The following is a 23,950-nucleotide window of genomic DNA, read 5'->3' as shown; positions in this document are numbered from 1 at the left end:
AGCTGAAGGTTTCTAAGGCATGAACCTTTGAAGGGTTGGGGGCAGTGAACACAGCATGAACCTTTGAAGGGTTGGGGGATAATAAAGCTACAAAGGACTGTAATGGTTCAAATAAAATAAAATGTCAGAAGACCTAGGAAATCTTTCAGCAGTCCAAGACTCAGTGACTCCAATTACAGGATCTAGGATTGCTACCGTAACAAGCCAATATTATGCATAGATCTGTTGCAGATGGGAGGTGGGTTTTTTGCCATCTAGGGATTCCTCCTTGTCAACTCATATTAACTACAATTCAGATAGGTTTACCTCAGCCTCCACCAAAAGTTGCATCTTTCGAGTGACCAAATGGTCAACGTCAACACGACCTAAGAGAGAGAAAAAAACAAATCGTTACTGTACTGTAAACGATAAAGACAATAAATACTGGGTATATGTTTTCCACAAGTATGAAAGGCAAAACAGGAATTGTATGCAAACTGGAAATTTAAAGTATTTTAAAATCAGTGCTGAAAATAAGTCCACAAAAGTCACTGGCCCTCAAAACTTTCACTTATTCCCCTGCTGAGATGTACCTGCATTAGTAATCCGCTACTGACCAAAAGGAAAAACAACCTACCGTATTCCGATTTCCAAGGCTTCCGTTCCTGGAGTGCATTAAAACCGTAGTTAATTTTGGCAGACCATTTAAACTTATCTACCCAAATACTAAAAAAACAGGAGGTGCTAGGGAGAAGGATTCTAGCCTGGCCACCTCCCGGACATCTGTATGATTCAACCATCCATGCACCGCTTGCCCCCTGCACTCTCCGACAGAAAAATAAAATACAGTAATCTATTAAACATTAAAAGCCTCCCTAAGAAGGGCTGCCTTCAGATGTCTTCTAAAAGTCTGGTAGTTGTTTTTCCTCTTTGACATCTGATGGGAGGGCGTTCCACAGGGCAGGCACCACTACCGAGAAGGCCCTCTGCCTAGTTCCCTGCAACTTGGCTTCTCGCAACGAGGGAACCGCCAGAAGGCCTTCGGTGCTGGACCTCAGTGTCCAGGCAGAACGATGGGGGTAGAGACGCTCCTTCAGGTATACTGAACCAAGGCCATTTAGGGCTTTAAAGGTCAGCACCAATACTTTGAATTGTGCTTGGAAACGTACTGGGAGCCAATGTAGGTCTTTCAGGACCGGTGTTATATGGTCTCGGCGGCTCCAGTTCATCATGTTAATCTACCGTGTTTCTCATATTATAAGTCATGTCTTATATTCATTTTTACTCAAGAAAATAAGCCTGTGGCTTATTTTCGGGGGTGTCTTTTTTTAAAAAAAAATTACGGTACCTCCTCTTTCTGCTGTGGCTCGGCGCCCGGAACTGGCTGCTGTGCACTTTGTTGGTGCTTCAGCAGGGCACGCTGCTGGGTCCTGCCGGGTTGGGGCTCCAAGCTGTGCGCGCTGCAGCTCTTGCTGCGTCCCGCCGCCGGCTTGGAGCTTGGCAAAGCGCGCGCTGCTGCCTTTGCCGGCTCCCGCTCCGTTGGGGCTTGGCAAAGTGCGCGCTTTGCCGAGCCCCAACTGAGCGGGAACCAGCAAAGGCAGCAGCCCGCCGCCGGCTTGGAGCTCGAGCCGGCAAAGGGTGGGCTCCCATCCGGAGGAGGCTGCCATGGGTGCCGAGGCCCCGCCTCCTCTTCCTCCTCCTTCCCCGTGTCCTTGTCTCGGCTCTAGCTGAGCCGGAAGAACGGCGGGAGAGCAGCACAGCGCAAGCACAGCGCACGCCAGGGAAGGAGGAGCCAGGCCGGAACACGCATCACTTCCTCCTCCTTCCCAGCTCCCACCGGCGGATCCTCTGCCCCGCCACAGCCGCCCGGCCTGCCTGCCTGCCTGCCCGCCCTCCGGCTTCCCCACGCCAGAGGCTCCTCCTCGCCCTCCGGCTCCGGCTGCGCTCCCTCTCGCGCTCCTGGCTGCCTCCTTGTCTGGGTCCCTGCTTGCAGCTGCTGCCGCCGCTGCCCTCTTCCTCCTCCTGTCTCTCCTGTCTCTTGCCTGGGCATGTCGTCCCGTTTTCCCTCGCGGAAGGTTCTTGCTGTCGGCCGCTGCCTGCTCCTTCCTCGCTTCCCGGAGCCGCCCTCTCAGACCTTTGCCGGGTCCCGCTGGGTTGGGACTTGGCATGGCGTGCCCTGCCATACCAGCATGTCTTATTTTCGGGGTACGCCTTATATTTCGCTAGGTCTTGGAAATCCTGCCATGCCTTATTTTGTAGGGATGCCTTAAAATATGAGAAACACGGTATCACTCCCATTATAGGCAGGTGTTCCTTGGGAGGCGGAGCTAGATGGCATTCTAAATGGCAGTTGGCAGTTGGGAGTTGGCAGTTGGAGGGTAGAATGTTAGAGAGGGATGCAGGAGCTGTATTAACAAGTCTGTGTTCACTAAAAAGAAGATATGTGCTTTTAAGAACCAAAGAAATTCATGTTTATAAGTTAAATAATAAAGTTAAATGTGCTTAAACGTTCACTGACTCGGCAGTGTCTCAGTACCTTCAGAGGTGTGACAAAGAAGGGAGAACAAAGCTTTCCTGGGGAAGAGGAAACTGTTTGCTTTTTATCCTGTCATACAAAGGGCTGGTTAGCAAAGCCGAAGGAGCCACATAGTTGCCTAAGGGAGAGGCACACTGTAGCAGTAGGGATCCATGGGAGGGACACCCCACTGGTGGCAATAGGTTTCGAACGCAGCGCCTGAGGTACTCTGGAGACAAGTCCAATTTGGACACTCGAGGTTTTTTCTCCTGTTTGTAGAGAAGCACAGGGAGAGTCTTTGATGTTAAAGCAGTGAGGGGGGGATCCCTCACATTTTTGGTGGCAGCGTCGTGATTTGAAAACAACACCCACACGCTGAGTGAAGTCGAATAAGACAAACAAATCCTGTCAGAAGATGGCACATTTACGAAAGGGGAGAGAGCAAAGGGAGATGTTAGAACTCAGGAAGTTGAAACTAGTGAAGAAAATTCCAACTCAGAGCTACAAATATTGAAAGTTCAATTGGAGATAGCTCGAGTTGAAGCAGAAAAAAGTAGAGTTGAAGCAGAAAAAAGTAGAGTTGAAGCAGAAAAAGAAATACAGCTGGAACGATTGAGGACAGATAGAGAGAGATGTATTCTCTTTGGCTTGAAGAGATGAAATTAAGGGCAGAGTTACCACAGAATCTCAATACTAATGAAGTTACCTCAGTGAACGTGAAACGATTCCCTAAATATGTGAGTGGTGATGATATAGAGGCATTTTTATTCTCTTTTGAGAGGGTATGTGGAGAATTTCATATCCCTGAGGAGAACTGGATGATATATTTACGTCCTCAGATCTGTGGGATCTTGAGTGAAATTTATTCAGACTTGAGGGAGGAGGAATTATCAAGCTACTCAGTTTTTAAACATTGGGTTAAAGTGCATTGTGGGCTCACAGCAGAGCAGAGTAGGAAGACATTTCATGGAATTAAGCGGAACCCAAAGGAAACTTATGCCCAGTTGGGAAGTAGATTGGATAGACTGCTGGATAGATGGGTAGAAGGAAGCAGTGTGAAGAGCTTTGAGGAGCTTAAACAGTTAATTGGCTTATCACCAGAGAAAATATTAAATCAAGAAATTTCGGAAAATGAAATCAAGACAGTGCTACAGGAATTAAAAAAGGGGAAAGCTCCAGGCCCGGACGGCCTACCAGCTGAATATTATAAATGCTTACAAGAAGTAATATCAAAACCATTAAAAGATCTTATGAATAATATTATGAAGTACGGGAAACTGCCAGAAACATGGAAGGAAGCATTGGTGTCACTGCTGCCCAAGCAAAACTCAGATTTAGAAAACCCAAAAAATTATAGACCAATCTCATTATTAAATTCGGACTACAAAATTTACGCAAAAATATTGGCCAATAGAATAAATTTGATATTAAAGGATATTATACATTCGGACCAGGCGGGATTTATAAAGGGTAGGCAGCTAAAAGATAACATCAGGAATATTATAAACATTTTTGAATGCCTAGAGAATAACCGAGGTAAGAAGGCAGCAGTGATATCAATCGATGCTGAAAAAGCTTTTGATAGAGTCTCTTGGTTCTTTATGAAGAGACTACTAATAAAATTAGGACTAGGGAATAATTTAGAGAGGGCAATAGAAGCAATTTATACAAACCAGACAGCTAAATTGATAATAAATGGCAATCTCTCAGACAATATTGATATAAAAAGAGGGACGCGACAGGGGTGCCCCCTATCTCCCCTACTTTATATAGTGGTGTTGGAAGTATTATTACAAAACATAAGAAATGAAGAAGATATTAAAGGTGTGGTAATTGGACAAAAAAGATTTAAAGTTAAAGCTTACGCCAACGATGTAATTATAACAACAGAAGAGCCCATTAACAGCGTCCCCAAGGCACTGCAAAAAATTGAGGAATATGGCAAATTGGCAGGCTTTATAATAAATTATTAAAAAACGAATATGATGGTAAAAAAACTAGAGATAGAGGGAAAAGAACAATTACAAGAATTGACCGGTATACAAATTAAGAAGAAAATAAATTATTTGGGAATCCAAATAACAGCAAAAAGCATTGATTTATATCAGGAAAATTATGTTAAAATTTGGAAGGAGAACAAAAAGAAAATGGAAATTTGGACGAAGTTAAAAATATCATTATTGGGACGCATTTCTCTGATTAAAATGGCAGTGTTAGCCAAGATGAATTATTATTTTCAAAATTTACCCATCCTAGGCGAAAGCAAATGCTTTAATGAATGGAAAAAAGACATTACCAAATTTATATGGGGAGGCAGAAAACCTAGAATAAAATATAAAGTGCTAATTGACCATAAGAGTAGAGGGGGCCTGGACGTACCGGATTTGGAGCTTTATCATAATGCAGCAGCCTTATACTGGATGAAGGAGTGGGTGGAGCTTAAAAATGATGAAATATTAGATTTAGAAGGCGAAGGACTTGGCTTTGGCTGGCATTTTTATTTAACACAAAAAAATCTAAGACCCCAAAATATTTTTTTAAATAATATTATCAGGAAATCCATCTATAAAATTTGGAAGCAATATCGCAGAATCTTAGAAACAAAAACTCCGAAATGGTTATCGCCACTGGAAGTGGTGGCGGTCAAAAGACGTAACATGGGCACAAGCTGGCCAAATTATAAGGACATATTAGAAGAAGTTGGGGCCGAATTAAAATTAAAAAGTTACAACGAATTAAAACATCTCCTAAGCAGCTGGTTGCAGTACTTCCAAATAAACCAAAGGTTCCAAATAGACAAAAAGATAGGATTCAATAAGGAAATTTCCCAATTCGAAAAAATCTTAACAATTGGCGGGAATAAATATATAAAAAATCTATACAGTTTATTATTGGAATGGGAAACAAAAGAAGAATTAACCAAAACATCAATGATTCGTTGGGGACAAGATTTGGGGAAGGCAATCGTGGTAGACAGCTGGGAGAAACTATGGAACAGGGATATGAATTATACGCCAAGCTATGACCTAAAAGAAAACCTAATTAAAATGCAACATAGATGGCACCTAACACCACAAAAATTATCCAAAATGTATAAAGGAGCTGATGAGAAGTGCTGGCGATGTCAAAAAGAAATAGGCAGTTACATCCATATATGGTGGAGGTGTAACGAAATAAAGCCCTACTGGGATATGATTTATAGGGAAATGAAAAAAATCCTTAAGTACTCATTTAAAAAGAACCCAGAACTATTCCTCCTTGGTATATTACATGATGAAATCAGGCCCAAAGATAGAAGTATCGTAATGTATGCTGCAACAGCAGCCAGAAATTTGATTGGTTTAAATTGGAAAAGTAACAAGGTACCAACCAAAGAGGACTGGCAGAAAAAATTGTTAATATATTACAATTCAGCAATGAAATATGCTGAAATTAAAGGAATTAATGAGGAAACCAGAAATAAAGATTGGGGGAAATATAGAAATTACGTAAGGACAATGATGGAAAAACCCTCGCTTGCAGAAGCCATTTGATGACTCAGGTACAAAAGATCTATTAAGAGATAAATAATAATGTTTCAGGTATACAGACGATTGAAAGAACATAAAAGGCGCAGAACAAATATGGCTGGAAGCACAGTTTCACGTATGGTGGGTGGAGGGTGGGATGGTGGGGGGGTAGAAAAAATGTAAACTATACATATATATATATATCTTTCTTTATATATATATAATTCTTTATTTTTCTCTTTTTAGTTACCTTTTTATCTCATTCTTTCTATCCATGTTCTTCCTTCATTTGTCTTTTCTTAATTGAAGTTTGCTTTTGTTGGTCATTAATTTGTTTAAGTCTATTTTTTTTATTTATTTACAACATGTTAAATGTATATGATTTACCATTTTATATGATTTCTTGATTTATAATTGTTTATAATTTATAATAGTTTTCTTAATTCTTTCTTTTTCCTTCCTCTGTTGGTGTTGATATAATTTGTAATGATTTGAAATGCAAATAAAAACCAGAAAGAAAGAAAAAAACCAGTTAATTGGCTTAGAGCAGTTCTTCAAACATGTTCCTACCAGTTTACGGTGGTTTCTGAGGGACAAAAAATTACAAACTGTGGCAGCAGCAGCAGAAGTTTTAGATCAAATTGAAGGGGAGGATGGTTAAATAATATTCCCTAAGCCTTCACAGAAAAATAAACTGTGGTGAGCTGGAGAAAGTCGGGAAAAACAAGAATACAACCCTGTCAGACAAGCGGGGTCTGTTAAGCCACCTCAAAAGAAAATTACATGTTTTTTCTGTGAAAGGGAGGGGCATGTTCGAGCAAAATGCCCCCTACTGGCAAAAGCACAAACTGCAGGTGATGCTGCGAAACCGGTAAAATTGTTGCTTCAAACAGATACTATACACCAGGGGTGTCAAACTCAAATTCATCGGGAGCCGCATCAGCAGTTTGGTCACCCTCAAAGGGCCGGTTATATCTGTAGGACTATGTGTCCACTCTTTATTATCATAAATTATTGTCACTTTTAAGCAGAATAATAAGCAGACCCCCCTATCATAGAATCATAGAGTTGGAAGAGACCACAAGGGCCATCCAGTCCAACCCCCTGCCAAGCAGGAAACACCATCAAAGCATTCTTGACATATGCCCATCAAGCCTCTGCTTAAAGACCTCCAAAGAAGGAGACTCCACCACACTCCTTGGTAGTAAATTTCACTGCCGAACAGCTCTTACTGTCAGGAGGTTCTTCCTAATGTCCTAATCTGGAGTACTGTATAATGTCCAGATCTCACCCTCATCCTTCAAGCAACTCCAACAATGAGTCCAGCTGGCAAAAATTCACAGAATTCACAGAAATTCACAGAAACATATAAATAGAAGGAAACAGTTAGTGCTGGACTTCAGCTCCCATCTACAGACTGCTGTTAACGTGCATGAATATTAAAACATGTTGTGCATATTTATTTATGTGTTGCTTTGATATCCCACCTTTCTTCCTAGGAGCGGTATCTACCCGAGATTCATTTTCAACTGTTGCTAATATATTATTGACCGAATTTAACATTTTCTAAACAAAGACAACAAAAATCACCCTCTTTGCTTAAAAAATAATAATCGGTGCAGGACAGAACTATTGCAGAGGCTTAACTGAATACTTATTGGGAACGCCTGAAGAGCCTTCAACAATCTGCAGTGGCGGGTTGCAGGAGAAATGTCATTCTTGGGGGCAAAGGAGAGATGATTCTGGGGAGCCCCTCCCACCTTTGGTCGGGACATGCTCTGCGCAGAGCTCCTGAAAGAGGGCGCACGGCAGACTACAACTCCCGTCAGCCAGCGCAAATAGAATTAAAACAATGTATTGAAAAGATCTATTAGAAATACAGATAATAGCAACAATAAAAATACCACAGCGCTAGCCCTTTCCTCAAAACACAGTCAGTTCCCATCTGCCAGCAGGGAGGGAGCCCATCTAGCTTCCCTAGGCAGGGAGTTCCAAAGTTCTCTGGGAGGACTAGAGACCTTTTTTGAAAAATGAAAGCTCAGCGTCTGGGGTTGGGGAAGATGTTGGGTTGGGGCAGCCATGGAAGGAGGCTCCTCTTCACGGGGGTCTGTCTGTGGCTGCTCAAGAGGGAGGCTTGGAGAGGGGGATTTATTTGGACAGCAGGTTTCAGAGCTCCAGCAGGTGCCCCCAGCAAAAGGGTTGCCCTTTGGCTTGATGGGGAGGGCTTTCTCTTGCAGGGGATGAAAGACCCACAAGGTGCACACACACACACACACACACACACACACCTGCATCGGTCATCTAGCCCAACCCCCTGCAATGCAGGAATCCTGGCAGCAACTCCAGGCAGGGCTGAAAGCTGGAGAGCTGTTGCTGCCAACCAGTGTTGGCTGCACTGAGGGAGATGCGCCCCAGCCAGCCAGCAGGATCCAGCACGCCAGCTGCGGCAGCAGCAGGAGGAGGAGGCCTGCGTGCTGTCCCGCCGCCCGGAACTGGCTGCTGGAGCGCGGAGCGCCCAGCAACTCAGAGCGCCGGGTGGAGCGCTGGAGCCAGCAGACTCGCCTCCGCCCGGCTGAGGAAGCCTGCCATCCCGGCGCCCTGAACCGGCTGCTGGTGCACGCGCAGCACCCAGCAGCTCGGAGGATCCAGCAGCGCCGGGCGGAGCGCTGGAGCCAGCGGACTCGCCTCCACCCGGCTGAGGAAGCCTGCTATCCCGGCGCCCTGAACTGGCTGCTGGTGCGCGCGCAGCACCCAGCAGCTCAGAGGATCCAGCAGCGCCGGGCGGAGCGCTGGAGCCAGCGGACTCACCTCCGCCCGGCTGAGGAAGCCTTCCATCCCGGCACCCTGAATCGGGTGCTGGTGCGCGCGCAGCGCCCAGCAGCTCGGAGGATCCAGCAGCGCCGGGCGGAGCGCTGGAGCCAGCGGACTCGCCTCCACCCGGCTGAGGAAACCTGCCATCCCGGCGCCCTGAATTGGCTACTGGTGCGCGCATAGCGGCCAGCAGCTCAGAGGATCCAGCAGCGCCGGGCGAGCACGGGGGAGCGACCGAGCGGCCGCGCCGGGGAGCGGCCGCGCTGGCGGGCCGGCGGGCGGGCCAGCGGGCCGCGGGCGGCGAGTGGTGAGCGGTGGGCCACATCGCAAGGGCAGGCGGGCCAGATTTGGCCCGCGGGCCTTGTCTCTGACACCCGTGCTATACACCCTCCTCAGACAGCAGGCCAGGTGCCAGAGCTCAGTCAAGCAGAGGATTCTGCTAAAGTTATGCAGGTCTGGAGAGCTGAGGGAGAGGTTAACAAGGAATTTATGGAGACTGTCAGAGTAAATGGGCAACAATTAATGGGACTTAGAGACACTGGCGCACAGGTTACTCTGGTGAGACTTTGTTGGATCCCTAAAGAACAATATCTCCCAAACCAGTCTTACAGCCTAAAAGGTATATGGGGTCCTGAATTTGAGGTGCCGATAGCAGAAGTAAACATTCAGTACCAAGGCTTTCATGGCAAGTAGATAGTGGGTATATGGGATGATCTGGAGGTTCCTGTCTTAATAGGGAATGACTTAGCAAAACAGAGACACCAAATAGACCTTGTCACAAGAGCGAAATCTCAAGCCCTTGCGGGTTCAACCCCTGTCCCTAATGCACTACCCATAGAGCCTATGGGAGAGGAGGTACTGCTTACACTACCGAATGCACAGGAATTTAGCACCCAGTTTTTAGTAGAACAGAAGGAGGATGAATCCCTGAAAGAATTGTGGGATAAGGTGCAGAGCCCTGACACTGAAGTGACTGTAGAGAATCCCTGCGTGTTTACTGAAATAGAGGGGAGACTTCATAGAATAGCTAAAAGGAGGGAAAGTGCAGCAGTATGGAAAACAAAAAAACAGTTGGTTTTGCCCCAGAAATACCGACTACAGGTTTTACAGCTGGCACATGATTCACCCATTGCTGCTCACCTAGGCATTAATAAAACCAGAGACAGAATACAATCGCGGTTTTATTGGCCTGGGATGGGAAAGGCCATTCGGGCTTATTGCAAGTCCTGCCCGATATGCCAAAGAGCAGGGAAAAGTGGTGACAAGACCCGTGGCTTGCTGCAACCAATTCCTGTAGTAACAGAGCCTTTCTTCAGGATTGGTGTGGATATCATTGGGCCAGTTTCTAGAGCAGCACGTCGTGGTCATAAATATGTTCTGACTATGTTGGACTATGCTACACGATATCCAGAGGCTATTCCCCTGAGAGACATAGACACAAAGACAGTGGCTAAAGCTTTATTGTCTGTGTTCTCTAGGCTAGGGTTCCCTAAGGAGATCATTACGGACTTGGGGGCAGCCTTTATATCTAAGTCAATGGAGGAGCTGTTATCTCTGTGTGGGATTAAACATCTAAAAGTGACAGCTTATCATCCGCAGTCCAATGGCTTGACAGAAAAAATTTAATCAAATCCTTAACCAAATGCTGAAGACATATCCGTTCAATCACCCAAATGATTGGTATGAGCGTTTACAGCATTTTCTATTTGGGTACAGAGAGGTACCTCAAGAAAGTACGGGCTTTAGCCCCTTTGAAATTTTATTTGGAAGGCAACCCCGTGGACCATTAGACCTGTTGAAGTCTGCCTGGGTAGGAAAGGAACCCATTGAGAGTGCTGACGTCTTAACCTATCTTCAGGAACTGCAAAGTGACTTACAGGAGATCAAGAAACTAGCATCCTGCAATTTAAAGAGAGCACAACAACGCCAGAAAGGATGGTACGACGCACACGCTAGACACCGGAACTTCCAACCTGGTGACCAAGTCCTGGTTCTGAGACCCAGACAACAGCAGAAGCTTGAGGTTTCCTGGGACGGACCCTTTAGAGTGATAGAAAAGCTATCAGCGGTGAACTATCTAGTTGAGATAAATGCTGAAGAGAGACGATGTAAAGTTTTTCATGTTAATATGTTAAAACCGTATTTTGACAGAAGCCAGGTAATATTGAAGGCTAATGGGCAGATAACGCATGATGTGAGATTAACTGGATGGGGGAATTTAAGTAAGGGAACCACTGTGTCAGAAGTGTCCAGTCACCAGTCTAGCTGTCACATTCTGGATTAGTTATAGTTTCTGGGTCACCTTCAAAGGTAGCCCCAATTAGAGCGCATCGCAGTAACCAAGCGGGAGATAACTAGAGCATGCACCACTCTGGCAAGACAGTCTGCAGGCAGGTAGGGACTCAGCCTGCATACCAGATGGAGCTGGTAGACAGCTGCCCTGGATACAGAACTGACCTGTGCCTCCATGAACAACTGTGAGTCCAAAATGACTCCCAGGCTGCACACCTGGTCCTTTAGGGGCACAGTTACCCCATTCAGGACCAGGGAGTCCTCCACACCAGCCCACCCCCTGTCCCCCACGAACAGTACTACTGTCCTCCCTCCTACTCTGGCCATGATCAGTCTCAGAAAATGGAGATTTAACTAGCATCAGGAGAGGCTTCTAGGTTAGAGGGAGCAAATGGTAAGGCAGGCTGCAACACAAGCCCCATGCATCTTAGAACATTAAGTACAGATGGCAGATAAAAGCTAATCCTCAGAAACGTACTGTGCTCGGAAACATACTGGGAGCCAATGTAGGTCTTTCAGGACTGGTGTTATATGGTCTCGGCGGCCGCTCCCAGTCACCAGTCTAGCTGCCGCATTCTGGATTATAGTTTCTGGGTCACCTTCAGGGGTACAGTTACCCCATTCAGGACCAGTGAGTCCTCCACACGTGCCCACCTCCTGTCCCCCACAAACAGTACTTCTGTCTTGTCAGGATTCAATCTCAATCTATTAGCCGCCATCCATCCTCCAACCGCCTCTAGGAACTAACACAGGACCTTCACCGCCTTCACTGGTTCTGATTTGAAAGAGAGGTAGAGCTGGGTATCATCCGCATACTGATGAACACCCAGCCCAAACCCCCTGATGATCTCTCCCAGCGACTGCATGTAGATGTTAAAAAGCATGGGGGAGAGGACAGAACCCTGAGGCACCCCACAAGTGAGAGCCCAGGGGTCTGAGCACTCACCCCTCACCACCACTTCCTGATCACGGCCCAGGAGGAAGGAATGGAACCACTGTATAACAGTGCCTCCAGCTCCCAACCCCTCTAGACGGTCCAGAAGGATGTTATGGTCAATGGTATCAAAAGCCGCTGAGAGATCCAGCAGGACTAGGAAACAGCTCTTAGCTTTGTCCCTAGCTCGCCGGAGATCATCAACCAGCGTGACCAAGGCAGTTTCAGTCCCATGATGAGGCCTGAATCCCGACTGAAAGGGATCCAAATGGTCCGCTTCTTCCAGGCGTGCCTGGAGTTGTTCAGCAACCACTCGCTCATTGACCTTGCCCAAGAATGGAAGATTTGAGACTGGGCGATGGTTGGCCATATTGGCCGCATCTAAAGATGGTTTTTTAAGAAGCGGTTTAATAACCGCCTCTTTCAGCGGGTCTGGGAAGACTCCCTCACAGAGAGAAGCATTCACCAACCTGCGAAACCCATCACCCAGCCCTTCCCGGCTAGCTTTTATAAGCCAGGATGGGCAAGGATCAAGGAGACAGGTGGTTGGTTTCACTCGTCCAAGCAGCCTGTCCACATCCTCAGAGGTAACAGATTGGAATTGATCCCACGCAACTTGACTAGACAGACCTCTAGCACTCCCCCGCCCCGGCCCTGCTCCCACGATGGAGTCTACCTCTTCCCGAATCTAAGCGACTTTATCTGCAAAAATGGCCTGGGGAAGGAAAATCTTTAAATTCAATACCGAAAAATAAAGAGAACATTACCTGCACCCAGAAAAAGGAGGAGAGTTATGTAAATACATGGTTTTATTTTCAAATTGACAAACCACAATTAGGGCCATCGCTCAGCCTCCCAAGGGCCCTGCACCCTAGAGACAGGGTCTGAGCTTTCAAACAGGACTGAGCTTACAAAGTTGAGTGCTGTGAGGACAGAAAACAGGAACAGCCTGAAAACAATTTGCCAGCTACGCAAATTCATCATAACTCAATTTATCATTCGAGTTCTAAGCTATGGTTAGAATCCAGTGGTCATCAATATGACAACCCTAAGTGCACAGGTCAGCAGAGGCCTTCCCAGGCACACACAATATCACACCCACAACCCACACACCGAAACTTGGCTTGAAAGCAGCATTTTTTTCTATCACAAACGATTAAATATAGTTTACAAGATGTGCTTTGCCGTAGGGTGTGTGTAGCATCACAACAATTAATCCACTTTATAGATGTGCCATCAGGTCCAAAAAGATTGGAAAGCCAAAATAAATATACTGGGTTGTAAACAAGATTTTACTCATAGTAGACCCATTGGACATGGTGAATACTGGAAACAATCCATTATTTAAGAACTGAGGAAAAATTCGTATTTACTTCAGAAATTTTGTTCATTTTCATATTCAAAAGAAATCCACTGATAAAATCTTATAAGATTTCTGCAGTTACTGATGAAGAAATCTCATCATTGCATCTACTCTACACCAGCAACCCAGAGAGTACAGATAGAATGGATGTGTGTGCCAGGTCAGAATTAATATGTGCTATATCATGTATATATATCGTAATTCAAACTCTGCAATGCAAGACTGCACAGTCATCTTATTGCCAAACTTGGATGGAAACACAGGACAGAAAGTTGAATTGACTAATATTCTTCCAGATTTGTCAGAAATGAGCCACTAAACCAGCACGACAAACTGCAGAACCTGTGGTCTATTATTGAATTTTATTATTAATTTTTAATTACATCATCACTAAGAAGAAACTCTTGACCTTTCTATCAGTTTAGTGGGCGCATGTTGAATGAAATTCCAGCCAAACTAGTGAAGGGAACATAAATATTAATAAAGGATAAATAAAGATCCCTTTTATTAATGAATTTCCCTTTAGTTTGGTTTTGAGGTGCTCTTAAGTATGAAAGAAGGTTCGGGGAATGGCTGTGGTTGTGCTGAAACTGCTGGTTTGCTAAAGGAAGAACTTGCTATGTGAACTATTTAGCTTGCTATATGAGACAAAATGGTTCAAATGTAGAAACAAGGATGATTGGAATCAATATAATTGGACAAACTCAGAATTAAATTGATAAAAAGCAACCAGAGCATTCCATCAGTATTTCTTGTTAATTATAAAGTTTAAATAATTATAGCAATGTTATTATTCCAGGTCACATGACAACTCTTTTCTTTACTTGAGTAAAAAAAGGGCTTGGCCTTTGATGTGAATATACCCATTTAAGTGTTCATGCCAGTAACAACCACTCCCAAGGTGGGAAAGCAATAGATCACACACCCCATGTCCTTAAATTCCTCCCCACAAGAGACTGGAGCTGTTGTAATTGATGCTTTCTCAGGCACAATACTCTCCCTGCAGAAATTCAGCAAGTTAAGCTTTGCCTAGTATAAAAATACATTTCTGGAGGAAACTAACATTTTGTTTGCTGTACATCTTATTTACTTGTGTAACCCAGGCATCCCCAAACTGTGGCCCTCCAGATGTTTTGGCCTACAACTCCCATGATCCCTAGCTAACAGGACCAGTGGTAAGGGATGATGGGAATTGTAGTCCAAAACATCTGGAGGGCTGAAGTTTGGGGATGCCTGCCCTAGCCTATTTTTTCAGGCCTCCACTCCACCCAGTAGTGGGACATAAGCTGGAATATGACATAAACTACATGCAAATTGGTGTCCTCTTTTGTGAATGGGGTGGTGGGTCCAACCCATATACAGTCTGAGCCCAGACAGAGGGTACACCTGACAGAGGCACCTGGAAAGTGGGGCACAGCTCAGGACAGTGGAAGAGCACATGTGTTGCATGCAGAAAACCCCAGGTTCAATCTCTGGCATCTCCAGTTGAAAATGATGCGTGGAATTCAACACAGTGCTAAGTTGGATATGTCTGTGAGGTATCAGGTTCACTCGTGCAATGTCACTTTCCCCTCTCTCTTCCCCCTGCATGAGCCCTAAACATGTTCTGAGGAGACTTCCCCAGCCCTCCAGAGCACATAATTACGTTACGGGACAGGGAAAGGCTGGTTGGGCGACTGGACCTCATTCTGTGCAGAAGAAGAAGAAGAAGAAGAAGAAGAAGAAGAAGAAGAAGAAGAAGAAGAAGAAGAAGAAGAAGAGGAAGAGGAAGAGTTTGGATTTGATATCCCACTTTATCACTACCCGAAGGAGTCTCAAAGCTGCTAACAATCTCCTTTTCCCTTCCTCCCCCACAACAAACACTCTGTGAGGTGAGTGGGGCTGAGAGACTTCAGAGAAGTGTGACTAGCCCAAGGTCACCCAGCAGCTGCATGTGGAGGAGCGGAGACGCGAACCCGGTTCCCCAGATTACGAGTCTACTGCTCTTAACCACTACACCACACTGCCTCTCAGACTTGATGGAATCCCACCTGATCACAATAAGGTGGTCTGAAGAGCAATTGCGTGTCAGAGTAAGCAGTACTGGGTCAGATGAACTGCTGGTCCAACTCAGTAGAAGGCAGTTTTACCCCCAGCGTGAATTTGAGTAAATATGCTTAGCAATGAACACCAGTATCCACACCCAGGGGCAAATGTCTGGTACCTCTTTCAATAAAAACCACAATGCAGAAGTGGGTGAATACACCCACAACCCACACACCGAAACTTGGCTTGAAAGCAGAATTTTTTCTATCACAAACAGTAAAATAGTTTACAGTACAAGATGTGCTTTGTTGTAGGGTGTGTGTAACACCCACAATTAATCCACTTTACAGATGTGCCAACAGGTTCAAAAAGATTGGAAAGCTAAAATGCATGAACTGGGTTGTAGTCAACAAAGTTTTACTCATAGTAGACCCATTGGACATGGTGAACACTGGAAACAATCCATTATTTAAGAACTGAGGAAGAAATCGTGTTTACTTCAGAACTTCTGTTCATTTGCAGATTCAAAATAAATCTACTGATAAATTCTTATAATTAATCAGATAAGATTTCTGCAGTTATTGATGAAATCTCACCATTGCTTGATTGTGGGAAAGACCAGTCTGCTTCAAGTCTCTTTGACAAGTGTCCTTTCTCTTCTGCAGTCTCATAAGTTGATCGGCGGTTCCTTACGGAGATATTTTCTTCACCCACCATGGTGTCAGGCTAACACACTGCAGAGGACAAAATTTACTTGTATGAAGTACCTCAGCATTTTATGACCATGCACTTATTGTTCTTTATTATATGATGTAGAATTAGCCTATAATCATTCTAATAAGCACAGTGCTTTTTTTTACAAATCAAATCCCTAGGCATCCTGGCTGCCAGAAAACATTTCTAAATACACCACTTCAGACTGATGAAAGTTGTGAAAACTGTAGAGCAGGCGAGTCCAACAGGTAGATCGTGATCTACCGGTAGATCACTGGATGTCTGCAGTAGATCACTGGTAGATCATTGGCTCCCCCCAAAGAAGCTGAACAACTGTGGCTCCCCTAAGAAAAGCTCAACATTTTACCTCCTCCCTGAAAATACTCAACAACTTTGACCTGAACCCCACCCCCCAAATCGGTCTTCCTCCTTCCTAAAAAAAGTTCAACAACTTTGCCCTGAAACCCAAAGGGGGGGGCATATCACTGCCAGTTTTTAACTCTGTGAGTAGATCACAGTCTCTTGGGAGTTGGCCACCCCTGTTGTAGAGGATGGGGTTTGTTCAAAACCACAAACTGTTCCCTTCATTCTCAGAGTCAGCCTCTCTCAGTCTTGGCTGGGTCCCCAGATGTTGCTGGACTACAATTCCCATAATCTCTGACCACTTGTTTTCCTAGCTAGGAATGATGGGACTTGTAGTCTAACAACATCTCTGGATTTACGGTTAAAAAGGCTGCCTTAAACTTGTATTTTTCAAAAGTTTTGTTCCGGTTGAGTATTAATGAAGGTAAAAGTTGCAGGAAATATTCCTTTAATGCCCTCAAAGGAAATCTTCTATAAAGGTAAGATTTCACCACTTGCAGCCCTTGCGTTTAAGGTGATATGTCAGTTTAGAGGGATAAATCACACATACACAGCACTTTTTGGCCGCCAGTTCTGATGATCCGTGCTTAATAAGCAAAGACATTAACAAACCTTTTGCATAACTACACAGCCATTTGCCCAAGCTGCAATTAAACGAGAAATCGACCAAATAACATAGTTTTCTATTTCATCCAAGTTAGAAAACTATGGTTCCCAGCTTGGAAGCCGGTGGCCTTTACGCACGGAAAAGAGAGGAGGAAGAGGGGACCAACAGGCTTCCTTCGCTCCTTCTCCCCTCCCCGCGCGTCATCGCTCCCTCTCGACTGCGACCAGGGAGATTCAGGAGGGGTACCTGCGCCCCCTCTCCCAGTCCTTCACCGCCCCTCGCCCTTCACCCCAGGCCGGGCGAGTCCCATCACCATCGTCACCGGAGCGCCTACCTGAGCCTCCGTGTCTCTCTTCCCCTTGCGTCTTTTGCAGCTCCGCACGCGGAGGGGAGCGCTTTATGGCTTGGCTCCTCCTCTGCCTTAGTCAGGGCAGGTACCGGTAGGCGAAAGAGGAGGCGAAGCCAGAGGAGGAGGTGGGAACAGGGTACGTCGCTGTCCCCTTTGGAAACAGAATGGTAGACTAAATCACGTAGGAGGAACCTTCGGTCCTCCAGGTGTTGCCAAAGGACAACTCCCATCATCCTTAGATATTGGCTATGCTTGCTAGAGCTGATGGGAGGTTGGGAGCTGTAGTAACATCTGGAGGGACAAAAGGTTCAGCACACCTGGGCTAGTTAGAGCTTCGTGTTGAGCTAATCCAGCGGTGCTTATGTTTCAGTCGAATAGTGCTACCTAAAGGCACAACGCAGGTGGCGCTGTGGTGTAAGCCGCTGAGCCTTGGGCTTCCCAATCAGAAGGTCGGCGTTTCGAATCCCCTACCGCTCAGGCGCGAAGGCACCTTGCAAAAAACTACAGACTTGGGAGTTATGGTAATGATTCAAGGCAAGAAAGTGTCCCGTGGCGTTTAATAGGGCTTGTGCCAACTAGAAGTGTTCATAGTATGGCAGCCAGCCTCATGAGATTTTTTGTGGAACTAGAATATGGCAACCCCATTTTAGAAGCAAGATATGGTAAAGACATGGTCACACGGGGCAGCCAAAAAGCGCGGTTTTAATGATACAAAACACCAGACCCATTGCTAGTCTGGACAAGGGCACTAACTTGTGCAGGCTGTTTTTATTTCTATTTTCGATTAAGATATATGCTTATTGTAAACCACCCTGGAATCAACTGGATGAAGTGTTTTAAATAGTAAATACAGGCTCCACACACACTATATGTGGGAAATGACTTAACTGGTTATCTTGTATGTCTCCTGAATCGTGCATTTATCTTTTGTGGAATATGCTATTGCATACGTGGAAGCCATTCTTTTTACAGGAGGTGATAATTAAAGTTTGCTGATTTTTTAAAAAAGGTTTAAAATAGACCTTTATTTCCGTTTTTTAAGAAAAGTTACAGAATATAACAAAAACAATATCAAAATCAGAAAATTTACAAAATATAAGGAAACCAAAGTAAAGAGAAGAAAAATATATAACGAATGTAGAACATAAGAGTATATACTCAAAATAAAATTTCCTCTGAACTTATAATCAACATAATACACATCAAATCATATACAAAAGGTTTAAATCAAGATGAAATCCAAATATAAAATTTCAAAAAGAAAAGAAAGGAAAAAAGGGACAAGACAATTACAAAATAAAAGGTTTAAAATACTTCCGACTGTTAGCATATCGCTTCCTGTATTTTTCACCCATCTTTACTCGCTTTCTTAAATTCTTATATTTAAACCACCTTCCCCAGGTGTACCTTCTTCCTTTATCTAATAAATATCTCTCCTTATAAGTTACTTAATTTAAGCAAATCACCAAATTAGTTTTTATACCTTCTTTTTCAGATAGTCCTCTACCCATTTCCACTCATTTTGAATTTTTTGTTTAGGAGTGTTCCTTATAGCTGCAGTCATTTTGGCTAAATTCATAAATTCTGTTAATTGGATTTGCCAATCCTGCACTGTTGGAATTTCTTCCCCCTTCCATTTTTGGGCGATGAGCATCCGTGCTGCTGCACCTGCATATAATAAAATATTCCTTCTATCTTTGGGTATATTGTCAGGGATCATGCTTAATAAAAATAATTCAGGTTTTTTCTCTAATGTTATTTTTAACATTAACATTTTTTTCAATTTCTCGTATACCTTTGCTGATAACACAAAAGCCCTGAGCTGATCTTTACTTTAGGTCTTAAGAAGTCAGTCATGTTATGCATGCCTTCCAGGTCACATTTAAAATGAAGACTAGCACCATTGTCAAGAGAGTTCACTGGGGAATACAGTACAGTACATTTGTAAACACCATGAAACCCCACATTATCTTTCTTCAGGAAGTACACAACCCACCTGTAGGAAACAGACTCCTGAGTGAACTTCAAGCAAAAATGGGTAGCATCCGGATGAGGAAAATCTTGAAGAGTAGCCATAATACTCAGTAGAAGAGACCTGAATTTTAAAGCCGCAACAATACTGAAAGTTATGCCAACTTTAATGATGCCACGGTCTACAGAAATAAACCATCGAATCGTAGTAATGGTTAGATCCAACAACGAGATTAAGACAAGGCTGAGTTCCAAAAGAACAACCCCAGCCAGAGCTTGGGGGTCTGTATTTATTAGCAGCAGCTTTGACAGGTAAACATTAACTCACGATGTAACTTCCAGCCAATCACAGAGCAAACCTCATGCATAAACATGTACAGGTACAGGTCACTTCCTGCCAACACCCTAACTTCTCCGCCATAGAGGAAGTGGCTAGCATAGCTGCCAAGTTTTCCCTTTTCTCACGAGGAAGCCTATTCAGCATAAGGGAAAATCCCTTAAAAAAAAGGGATAACTTGGCAGCTATGGTGGCTAGTGGCACATCTCTCACATCCCATACCTGTCACATGTCCCTCTCATCAAACATCCCCCTCCTCTCAGTCTTGTGATCCTCAGTAACTTTCCAAACTCCCCATAAGGATTCATTGTGCTCTTCTCACCTCAGCATGACTGAAATATACTCGGAGTCAAGAGTGAATTTCATGCTCTTTATTCAGCTCATAGTCATCAAGGAGGAGAAGAGAAGACGAATGGCTCTTTTCCCAAAACCATCTGCTTATATACATTATTTACACAATGGGCCTTGCGTGATTGGCTACTTCAGGGCTACACCTGTGGGCCAATTATATTGTGGATTGACTTTTGCCTGCAGCCTGATTGGCTGCTCCTACAGGCCAATCAGGTAGCAGATTCACTTCTGCCAGCCGCCTGATTGGCTGCTCCAGCAGGCCAATCAGGTTGCGGATTCACTTCCACCTGGAGTTGGATTGGGTAGCTCCCGCTGATTCTGAATCCTATTGTTCTAGGATTCAGCTCAGTACATAACAATGACCCATCCCGGTCTTTCCCTGTCAGGCTAGATCCAACCAGTTCGAACCAAACCTTTCCAGGTGCATCCAGCCTCCCCCAGCACAGTTAACCCATACCTCACCTTCCTATCTCTCACACTGTACTGGTTTGCCAGTATTACTCTAGCTAAGCCTAAGGGATTAGTGGGTTGGCCACGCTACTATCATACACCAACCCCACATCGAATAAGTTCAGATTGGTGCCCATCATTACAGGCCAAGCACAAGCCATTTTGCATATACAGTGTATGGCTGCACATATTGTGCCTCTTTAAACCAAAACACAATTTTCCAGGCTTGTTTTGTACCTTGCCAGCACAGAGTCTTTGGTAGACCCACAGGTTGACAACCCCACCCCCTTGTTTTGGTTCCTGTTCCTTTAACTATAACATGGCATGTAGGAAATAAGCATAAGAAGCTTTCCACATCGCTCTGCAATTGCATGATAGGTTGGTAGCAAGAGGAATCATTGCAGTAAAAAAAGGGGGGGGGAGAAAAGAACAAGTAGATGGCAACCCTACATATCTCAAGAAGAGGGCAGTGGATCTCTTTCACAAAGCTTGCCTCTAGCCCAAGTTTACTGGGAAATGATATATAATGAGTTAAAGAAATTGTACAAGTGTACATTTGTTTAAAAACCAGAAGTGTTTCTATTGGGTACAGTAGGTGAAGAAATCCCAAAGAGAGATCAAAAACTGTTTATGTATGCAACTACGGCAGCAAGGGCTCTTTTAGCCCAAAAATGGACACAATAGGAACTACCAACAACTGAAGAGTGACAAAGATAATGGAATATGCAGAATTGGCAAAGCTGACTGGGAAAACCTGAAACCAGTGTGATCAAGCTTTCCAGAAAGACGGGTTAAATTTGTAGAATATTTGAAGGACAATTGCAAACAATTAACAACGCTAGCTGGTCTCATTTAAAAAGACTTGTAATGACTATAACTTATACCTTCTTATATTTATTTAAAAATCTGACAATTGAATTGAAGTGAAATAAGCAGGAAAAGATACAAATGCTATGACATAGAAAGGAAATATGGTAACCATGAGGCAGGAGGGAGGGAAGTCGAACAGCTCGTAAGAGCAAAAACTACTGTGAAAAACAAGGATGTCTGGCCGAGTCTCCCCAGCCACTCTGGGCAGCTCCCAATTGAATATTAAAACAATACAGCATTAAATATTAAAAGCTTCCCTAAACAGGGCTGCCTTCAGATGTCTTTTAACATTAGGATAGCTGCTTATTTCCTTGACATCTGATGGAAGGGCGTTCCACAGGGCAGGTGTTGCTACCGAGAAGGCCCTCTGTCTGGTTCCCTGTAACCTCACTTCTCGCAATGAGGGAACACCAGAAGGCCCTAGGCGCTGGATCTCAGTGTCCGGGCTGAACAGTGGGAGTGGAGACGCTCTTTCAGGTATACAGGACTCATACTACCACCTTTACAAATAGATTGTTCATGTCTTCCTAAAGCATTTGGCCTCCACACAGAGCGGCAGAAACAAAAGAGGGGCTTTAGTGGAAAATACCTGATGAAAACATCTGAACTAGGGCACTCTTGCCCCAATCTCTTTGCACTGCTGTTGCATTATTCTCCACTATTTGAGCAAAAACTGAACCTACTACCACTACATTTAGAGCAACAAAGCCTGCAGAAAAGCAAAGAATGCAGCGGCTAGGTAGCCAACAGCTAGGACACCAAAGCCACTGCCCAGCTCAGTTGGTAGAGCATAAGACTCTTAATGTGAGGGTCATGGGTTTGAGACTCACATCCGGCAAAGAGATTCCTGCACTGCAGGGGGTTGGACTAGATGACCCTTGTGGTCCCTTCCAACTCTACAGTTCTACGATTCTACTATGCCCAGTGCTGATCCTAAAACTCAGCAGAGGAAGATGAATGTCAGTGTTTTGAAAAATATTCCAAAGCTTCTGACCTGCTTTGCCTGGCACAAAAGACTCCATGGAAAGAGTGTCCTTGCAGAGTATATTCTGCTTTTATTCTTAAAAGTCTTCAACTGCAGAACGACAGACATCAACACCACCAGCTTTCTCCAACCAACCAACCAAAGAACCCGAAGCAAACACCACTAACATATATACAGGTACAATACAATTAGGTGAAAGGTTGCATGAGTCACTGCAGGCTGCTGACTCATGCTGACCCAGCTCCCCAGCATTAAAGAAACAGCGGCCAAATTTTAGCCGTGACACCCCTTCTGTTTCTTTAAATGCAAAAACTCCAACAGAAAAACAAAACATACATATACTATATACATAAACCCAGTTTTGTCATCAATTCCTTATGACATGTTGCTGGCAAAGGCTTGGTAAACAAATCAGCAATATTATCTTGTGATTGACAATACTCCAGTTTGATTAACCCATTCTGTACACAATCTCTAACATTTGCATAACGGATGGCAATATGTTTTGATGTGGATTTCATCATTTCTGAGCCCGCTAATGCAATGCATGATTGACTATCTTCATACACTTGGATAGGCAAATCTACTTTACAATCTAGATCTTTTAGAATCTGTATAAACCACATGATTTCATTGCATGCTAGCAACAGGCTCCCATATTCTGCGTCACAGGATGAAGTTGCTACAAATCCTTGTTTCTTGGACCGCCATCCAATTATGGAATTGGCAAACATCACAACCATTCCACTTGTAGATTTTCTGGTAGTTATGCAGCTCCCCCAGTCTGCATCAACAAATACTTCTAGCCTCTCATCTTGTGTACTAGATATCTTTAAACATACACTTGATGTCCCCTTTAGATATCGAATAAGCCTTTTCAAACTACACCAATCAACAGTACTGGGTTTAGATACACGTTGGCTCAGAACATTTGTAGCACATGCAATATCTGGCCTTGACCACTGGCTTAAATACAGCAATGATCCTATTTTTGAGTGATACAACTCAGGCTGATCAAATTCATCATCACATACTATCTTTGTGAAATCTGGTATCATGGGAGTTTGAACTGGTGTGCAGTTTTCCATACCAAACTGCTCTATCAACTGATAAATTTTCTCTTTCTGTCTCAATAGGAAGCTTCCATCAGCTTCTCACCTTACTTCTACTCCCAAGTAGTTGCTTACAGGCCCCAAGGCTTTAAGCTTAAACCTCTTTTCCAGCTGACTAGTGAGCTTCTGGATTTCATCTGTGGAACTCCCTGCTACAAGCAAATCATCTACAAAGACTAAGAGCATTAGATATTTTTCGCCTGTCCCCTTGGTGTACAGGCATGGATCAGCCACACTCTTTTTAAAACCTAGTTTTACAAGGGCTTCATTTAAACATCGGTTCCAACATCTTCCACTTTGTTTGAGTCCATAAACAGCCTTTTTCAAACGCCACACTGCACCATTCCTCTCTTCAAAACCTGGGGGTTGTCTCATTAACACTTCATGATCTAAAATTTGCATGCAAATATGCA

At 44.2% G+C, this 23,950-nt stretch overlaps 1 protein-coding gene across 3 annotated transcripts in view; it reads right to left on the bottom strand.

Annotated features, from left to right (window-relative positions):
• LOC118088449 (sterol O-acyltransferase 1) overlaps positions 1-19,597 on the bottom strand; it is a 51,331-nt gene extending 31,734 nt beyond the window's left edge. For 2 of the 3 annotated variants that reach the window (XR_015950942.1, XM_088673706.1), the window contains exons 1-3: positions 19,458-19,597; positions 16,025-16,162; positions 307-365 (exon numbers count right to left, since the gene is read on the bottom strand). Coding sequence is in view for 2 of the 3 variants with exons in the window: in XM_088673706.1 (XP_088529832.1) it covers positions 307-365; positions 16,025-16,145 (180 nt within the window). In the remaining variant the exon portion in view is untranslated. Of the gene's footprint in view, positions 1-306; positions 366-16,024; positions 16,163-17,446; positions 17,588-19,457 lie in introns of those variants that run through there. The other variant, XM_060276623.2, reaches the window with a different exon arrangement.
• Between the last annotated feature and the right edge of the window lie 4,353 nt (positions 19,598-23,950).

Source organism: Zootoca vivipara, chromosome 7 (genome assembly GCF_965207765.1).
Source record: "Zootoca vivipara chromosome 7, rZooViv2.hap1.1, whole genome shotgun sequence".
In the NCBI taxonomy this organism is placed as follows: Eukaryota; Metazoa; Chordata; class Lepidosauria; order Squamata; family Lacertidae; genus Zootoca; species Zootoca vivipara.
Note: the sequence above shows the minus strand (reverse complement) of the source record. Positions and strands in the feature narration are given on the sequence as shown.